The 7,656-nt window shown below is 42.9% G+C and overlaps 1 protein-coding gene across 1 annotated transcript in view; it reads right to left on the bottom strand.

Moving 5' to 3' along the window:
* Positions 1-916: 916 nt before the first annotated feature.
* The window catches only part of HSDL1 (hydroxysteroid dehydrogenase like 1), an 8,997-nt gene continuing 2,257 nt past the window's right edge, over positions 917-7,656 (bottom strand). Inside the window, exons 2-4 of the mRNA XM_009889572.1 lie at positions 4,206-4,760; positions 1,954-2,181; positions 917-1,162 (exon numbers count right to left, since the gene is read on the bottom strand). Of these exons, the coding sequence (XP_009887874.1) occupies positions 1,061-1,162; positions 1,954-2,181; positions 4,206-4,760 (885 nt within the window). The 3' untranslated portion in view covers positions 917-1,060. The remainder of the gene's footprint in view (positions 1,163-1,953; positions 2,182-4,205; positions 4,761-7,656) is intronic.

Genomic DNA, 7,656 nt, shown 5'->3' with positions numbered 1-7,656 from the left:
TTGATATTTCAGTATAACTTTACAGAAGCAGTACTAATGAGCCCACCATAATATAAAATACAGAAAGACTGAGAACATTCTTCCTAAGTCATGTCCCTCTTTCAGGTAGCAATTATGAGTACGCAGAAGGGACAGCTTTCCTGACTCTCAGGTGTAGAACCTGCAACACATATGAGCCATGTATGATACCAGATGACTTCCAGTAAGTACATACACATAAACATATTTATTTATATAAACAAAAGCATCAAAACTTCAATAAGGTTTTTTATTACCTTAGGTAACCAAACAGTATTTTTAAATCAAAACATTATTTCTCTTTAGCTAATGTATTTTTACATTCTTTATTCAATTTATGCAGCCATATTTCAGATTGCTGAAGCAGTATTTAAAGTATTATCAAGATCATTCACACTTGGAATAAGAAAGCATATAAGCTTATCTCCAAATTCCTTTACAGCTCTGTAAGACCTTTTCAGTCATTTAAACAATCTCCAAGTCAGTATTACCTTGCCATCCACCTTAATTTTGAGAGGTTCCTTAAATAATATCATTCAAAAGCAGCAATATTTGCACTTAAAACATATAAACATCTCCTGTTAGAAGACCCGAAAAGTTACACAAAACTACCTAATAAACATAATACAGTTGACTGGGATTGTCTTTTTGAATAATGTGATTTTTTGCGGGCCCATTTCTGACAGATTTGGAGAGTACTCAAATTCTGTCAACTTTACAAGTTGACATCATGTAGCACTATGCATGAGACAGTCATTTACTGTCAAAATTAAAACTATACTTGCTCCTGCCCAATTACCTTGAAGAGAAAGTGAACAGAGATTAACCTCAACAAATTCAGCTCTTTGTTGTGGAGGAAAGCAGAGGAGGAGCTATTTAATACAAGGATACAGAGAGGATCCAGACTTCTGATGTCTAGGTGACACGTAGTTTGTAGAGCAAGGTATGGATAAGTTACAGTAAGTCCACCAAGGTTCACTGAAAGTTTTTGCAGTGCTCTGATCAGAATATAGTACTCGTTACACAGGACGCCTGGATATTCCTATTTCACTTTGCATGTTAAAGCTTCCTTGCGTACAATTCTGCAAAAATACATTGCAAACCATGCCCAGATCCATTCCGGTAGGCGCTCACCCAACGTGAACTGTGGAGAGGTGCAGGGAGGCAAGAGAAGAGAAAAAAGAAAGGAAGGTACAGATTAAGATATATTCCATTAAACAAAGTTTCTCAAATTACCACTAGAGCGAGGCAAAGCCTGCTCAAACATCAGCAACTAAGCCTTAAATTCAACCCCCTGAAAGTAAATGTATTTAGATATTTTGGAAGTACTGCACAGAGCTGAAGAGTTAGTTTCTGCAAATAAATTCTGAAGTGGCTTGTTCATGTTCGCAACAGTAATATCATCCACTTCCTTTAATTACCACATCTTGCCAGAATCCTTCCCATCTCTTTTATTCCTTTTGGACTAATCCCCATTTCTTCAATTCCTTCTACTCGACCTAATGCTATAGAAATGCTGTTATCCCATCCTCCCTGCCCACTCTTCCCCAAAGTAGAAATACGCTCAATAAATTAAGAATGAAAAAAGCTACTGCTGTTCATAGAAGACAGTGAAATGCCTGCCCAGTCAGCAGCACCCCAATTGACATACGATACCTTGTGCTTTTGAATAAAAAGTCTCTTTCCCATTTCTGCTGTGCATTTGAAGTGGGAATTGGATTCACTCTCTCATTCTAAAAATAAGCATGCCCAAGCATAATTTTCTAAAGCAGAATTAGAAAATATGGCACAATGCCTTTTAAGTCCTCAAACCAGGACAAATATATATTGCACTTTTTCAGAATACAACCATAGTTTTCATTCAGATTCCTAAAGAAGTAAACAGCTTATTTACTTCTCTTGACAAACAGCAAATAGTTTAAGGAATTATATTACCTTTATTGCATGCTTCCAGTAACCAGTAGTCCTTGTGGATAACCCAAGAGTAGAAATAGCATGACTTGCATATTCTTCAGCAGAAGGAAAAAAGAAAGATCTCTCTGATGCAGCGCTGCTGCATGCTACCATTTTTGTAGAAATTACAAATGGGGTTAAACTCTGAACAAAAATTCCTTTTGAGGCATACTCATAATGTAGTGCTCTACTGAAATAGTCCAAGTAGGTCTAGAAAGACAAAAGCAGAAAGAGACATCTTTTTTCTTTCTTTCTTTTTTTTAAAAACAATCAAGTCTTAGGGCAGAATTTTATTAAAATTACAGAAAAGTTGTTGCATATTTTATACACCAGCTGAAAAAATAAAACCCTTGAATAAGCAGTATAAAAATACACATTTCTAAAGCATTATCAACATTTCTATTCGTTGCCATTTGTTTGCTAAAAACCTGCAATAGTGCAGTAACTTGCAGGACAAACAGCTTAAATCTCTGATGTGAATTTAACAAACAATCTGACAATTTCTGCTAAAAACAATAAAGAAACATTTATTTCATCTAAAACAAACACCTTCTTTAGTTTCAGGGAATTGCAGGGTACACTCCAAAGCTACCTATACATACTATTGTCAAAAGGAAAAAATGAAGTCCCATTCTTTAATACACTTACAGGTCAATTTCACATTCAACTGATCTTCCTCAGAAGCGAGGTTAATTACTGCCTGGGACTCCCTTGTGCAAAATTAAACGTACATTTGTTTATGTGCATCTGTATTATCTCCTTTCGTTCATTTTACGTTTACAGAATAACATAAAAAAGCACAAGCCTGATAATTGGGGTTGCTGGAATCAACAGATGGGAAAATGAGCATGGCTTGGTCTTACCACGGCAGCAACACTGATGCCATGCTGAAGCTACTGCTGCACCGCACAGCCAGTTACCCCCCGAGAATGCATTTTTGACTCAACTTATGAGCAAATGGGTTTCTGCTCCCAAACAGCCTCACCAGAGTGCCATTCCCAACAAACTGTTGGGAGAGTATCTTCTACAAATGCTCTTACGCCTGCTTTAGGACAACTATCAAACTAACCAACCACTTCAAACACCTTACACTGTTAACACACAAAGAGGCTTAGGATGCTAGAGCAGCTGGTTGCTGCTTCTGTGCCAATGTACAGAGGCCAGGCTTTAAAGTGGATTGCTGATCTAGGATTTAGATTAATGGTGGCAGCTAAAGGAAGAAACTTCAGGACACTTGGTTTTGTTCTGTTCTTTTTCATTCAGGTCCTTTAATTGTTTTAGTTGCATACACTTAGCATAACCAAGGTGGGGAGATACTGTGCAACAAGACCAGGAATCTTAAGCTAGTCTCCCCACTGAAGAAAATCTGCAAGGAGTTTTATACCTCGGGGTAATAAGAGCTGGTTTTGCACCAGGCAAAAGGAAGTATTCACAAGAGTTATCCCAGGAGCAAGGCTGCACAGGGGTTAGGCTACAGCCGAGGGCAGCCACCACCAGCTGGAAGCAATAACCACTTGCGTTTAGACACCAGATCGAGACAAGATCCTTCTACAATTTTTGTTGCTTTTGTGGATTCAGCAGCAAGACATCCAGTGTAAATCCACATCCCCATATGCATTCATACTTCCACCATCGCACAGCTGCTCCATCCTATTCATTATTGACTGGATCTGCTCAGGAAGAATAATTGGGGGGGGAAGTTCTTTTCACTTCTCCCCAAATATGGTACAGATAATGATGTAAGAAGCCTTCTGCCCCGTGGTGGTGGTAGGTGAAGCAGTGGCTTGATTTGGCCACAGCCCTTGTGACAGTGGTGGCTTGAGCATGAGTATAGCCCTTCTTGCTACCAAACAGTAGCGTGTAAGTAGCTTGAGGTATGTCTGCTCAGTTCAGCTCAAGAAGAGAGAGATGAAAATCCTGACCCTTTCAACGGGCCACACAACTGCCACTTTGCACATCATTCCTCTGAGGAAGATAAGATTTTGCCTAGAACTGCTGTTACGTCACAGTTCGCACATAATCCAAATAGCATTGACTTTGGTTCAAAGCCCAGTATTGGTAAGGACAAAGAGTTTACTGCATCTTACATGTAACTTTCACCTCCAACACTTGAACAAATCCCTAGAAAACTTTCAAGTATGTTTTTATATCCTTGCTGAATGTGTTTACAACCAATCAACCTATAATACATCTACTTTTCAGTGCATACCATTAAACATTACATCCCAACTTACTTTAGAGGCTCCATAGATTGTCAACATTGGTGTCGGCTGACAACAGGACGCAGAAGAAACATTCACAATTGCCCCTTTCTTCTTCTCTACCATGCCCGGCAGCACAATATGCATCATCATGTTAGCAGAAGCAATATTTATGTTGATCATGTCCCACAGCAAATCCTCAGACAGGTTGGTAAAATAGTCCGGGTAGGGATAAAACACTCCTACATTATTCACCAAAATGCCAATTTCTCTGTCTTTCAGAGCCTTTTTAATGGCTGGGTAAGGCTCACGCCCCTTGCTGAAGTCTGCTACTATGAAATCTGTTTCCACTTTATACGTTTCAGATATGCTTCTAGATACAGCCTCCAGCTTCTCTTTGCTTCGGCTGATTAAGATGATGTTGACACCGCGCTTTGCCAGTTCTTCAGCATATGCCTTCCCGATACCATCTGTGCTACCTGTAATAGAAAATAAAAAAGCAAGGTGAAAATCAGAGCAGCCCCACCCTTCTCTTTTGCCAGTACTTTCAATTATAGCTTTGTTCCCTTCTCTGAAGATCACGTGGCACTGAATATAGTGATCTTAAAACCACTACAATAAAGACGTTGTCATAGAATCATAGAATAGGTTAGGTAGGAAAAGACCTTTAAGATTGAGTCCAACCATTAACTTAGCACTGCCAAGTCCACCACTAAACCATGTCCCTAAGCGCCACATCTACAGGTCTTTTAAATACCTCCAGGGATGGCGACTCAACCACTTCCCTGGGCAGCCTGTTCCAATGCTTGACAACCCTTTCAGTGAAAACATTTTTTGTAATATTCAATCTAAACCTCCTCTGGTGCAACTTGAGGCCGTTTCCTCTTGTCCTATTGCTTCTTACTTGGGAGAAGAGACCAACCCCCACCTCACTACAACCTCCTTTCATGTAGTTGTAGAGAGCGATAAGGTCTCCCCTGAGGGTCCTTTTCTCCAGTCTGAATCACCCCAGTTCCCTCAGCTGCTCCTCACCAGACTTGTGCCCCAGACCCCTCACCAGCTTCGTTGCCACTCCCCAGACATGCTCCAGCACCTCAATGTCCCTCCTGTAGTGAGGGGCCCAAAACGGAACAGTATTTGAGGTGCAGCCTCACCAGTGCCAAGTACAGGGGGACAATCACTTCCCTCATCCTGCTGGCCACACTATTTGATACAGGCCAGGATGCTGTAGGCCTTCTTGGCCACCTGGGCACACTGCTGGCTCATATTCAGCCAGCTGTCAACCAACACCACCAGGTCCTTTTCCAGCCGCTCTTTTCCCAAGCCTGTAGCACTGCATGGGGTTGTTGTGACCCAAGTACAGGACCCGGCACTGGGCCTCGTTGAACCTCACACCATTGGCCTCAGCCCATTGACCCAGCCTGTCCAGATCCCTCTGCAGAGCCATCCTACCCTCAAGCAGATCAACATTTCAATCCAACTTGGTGTTGTCTGCAAACTTACTGAGGGTGCACACTCAATCCCCTCATCCAGATCATTCATAAAGAGATTAAACAGAACCGTCTCCAATACCGAGCCCTGGGGAACACCACTTGTGACTGGCCGCCAACTGGATTTAACTCCATTCACCACAACTCTCTGGGCCCAGCCACCCAGCCGGTTTTTTACCCAGCAAAGAGTACACCCATCCAAGCCATGAGCAGCCAGTTTCTCCAGGAGAATGCTGTGGGAAACAGTGACAAAGCCTTTACTAAAGTTGAGGTAAACAATATCTACAGCCTTTCCCTCATCCATTAAGCAGGTCACCTTGTCATAGGAGATCGGGTTAGTCGAGCAGGGCCTGCCTTTCATAAAGCCATGCTGACTGGGTCTGACCACCTAGTTGTCCTGTATGTGCCACGTGATGGCACTCAAGATGATCTGCTCCTTAATCTTCCTCAGCTTGAGGTCAGACTGACAGGCCTGTAATTCCCCAGATCCTCCTGACGGCCCTTCTTGTAGATGGGTATCACATTTGGTAACATCCAGTCGGCTGCGACCTCCCTGGTTAGCCAGGACTGTTGATAAACGATGGAAAGTGGCTCGGTGAGCACATCCACCAGCTCCCTCAGTACCCTGGGGTGGAGCCCATCTGGCCCCATAGCGTTGTGCGTGTCTAAGTGGTGTAGGAGGTTGCTAACCACTTCCCCTTGGACTATGGGGGTTCATTCTGCTCCCTGTCCCTGTCTTCCAGCTCAGGGGACTGGGTACTTGGGAACAACTGGTCTTACTCTTAAAGACTGAGGCAAAGAAGGCATTAAGTACCTCATCCTTTGTCGCTACGTTTTCCCCTGCATACAATAAAGGATGGAGATTCTCCTTAGACGTTTTGTTGCTAATATACTTATAAACATTTTTTATCATCTTCTACAGCAGTAGCCAGATTAAGTTGTAGTTAGGCTCTGGCCCTTCTAATTTTCTCCCTGCATAACCTCAGAACATCATTGTAGCCCTGCTGAGTTGCCTGCCCCTTCTTTCAAAGTTTATTAACTCTCCTTTTTTTTTTCCTGAGTTCCAGCTAAAGCTGTCTGTTCAGCCAGGCCTGTCTTCTTCCCTGCCAGCTCATCTTATGGCACATGGGGATGGCCAGCTCCTGCGCCTTTACGATTTCCTTCTTGAAGAATGTCCAGCCTTCCTGGACTCCTTTGCCCTTCAGGACTGCCTCCCAAGGAACTCTGTCAACCAGGGTCCTAAACAGGCCAAAGTCTGCCCTCTGGAAGTCCAGGGTGGCAGTTCTGCTGACCCTCATCCTTACTTCTCCAAGAATTGAAAACTCTTATCATTTTGTGATCGCTCTGCCCAAGACTAGCCTCCAGCCAGCACATCACCTGCAAGTCTTTCTCTATTCACAAACAGCAGGTCCAGCAGGACGCCTTCGCTAGTTAACTTCCTGACACAGCTGGTGAGGGAGCCATCTTCAACACACTCCAGGAACCTTCTAGACTGTTCGCTCTCTGCTGTATTGTATTTCCAGCAGACATCTGGTAAGCTGAAGCCCCCCCGGGAGAACAAGGGCTAGCAATTGTGACTTCTCCCAGCTGCTTACAGAATATTTCATCCACCTCTTCATCCTGGTTGGGCGGTCTATAACAGACTCCCACCATGATATCTGCCTTGCTGACCTTCCCCCTGATTCTTACCCATAAACACTCAACCCTATGGTCGCCATCATTAAGCTCTAATCAAAACACTCCCTAACATACAGGGCTACCCCACCGCCTCTCCTTCCTTCTGAAGAGTTTATAGCCATCCATTGCAGCACTCCAGTTGTGCGAGTCATCCCACCATGTTTCCATCATTGTTAGTAGCAACCTTCTGCAATCCCACCTCGTACAAGTTTTATATTTTCTATGACAACAACAAAGAGCTTAGAGCAGAACCTTAATGAAAGGCTAGGATGTCAGAGGTACATGACAAACTTAAACTTGAGCACATGTAAGGTACA

The sequence above is a fragment of the Charadrius vociferus genome, unplaced genomic scaffold (genome assembly GCF_000708025.1).
Source record: "Charadrius vociferus isolate BGI_N301 unplaced genomic scaffold, ASM70802v2 scaffold1061, whole genome shotgun sequence".
Taxonomy (NCBI): domain Eukaryota; kingdom Metazoa; phylum Chordata; class Aves; order Charadriiformes; family Charadriidae; genus Charadrius; species Charadrius vociferus.
Note: the sequence above shows the minus strand (reverse complement) of the source record. Positions and strands in the feature narration are given on the sequence as shown.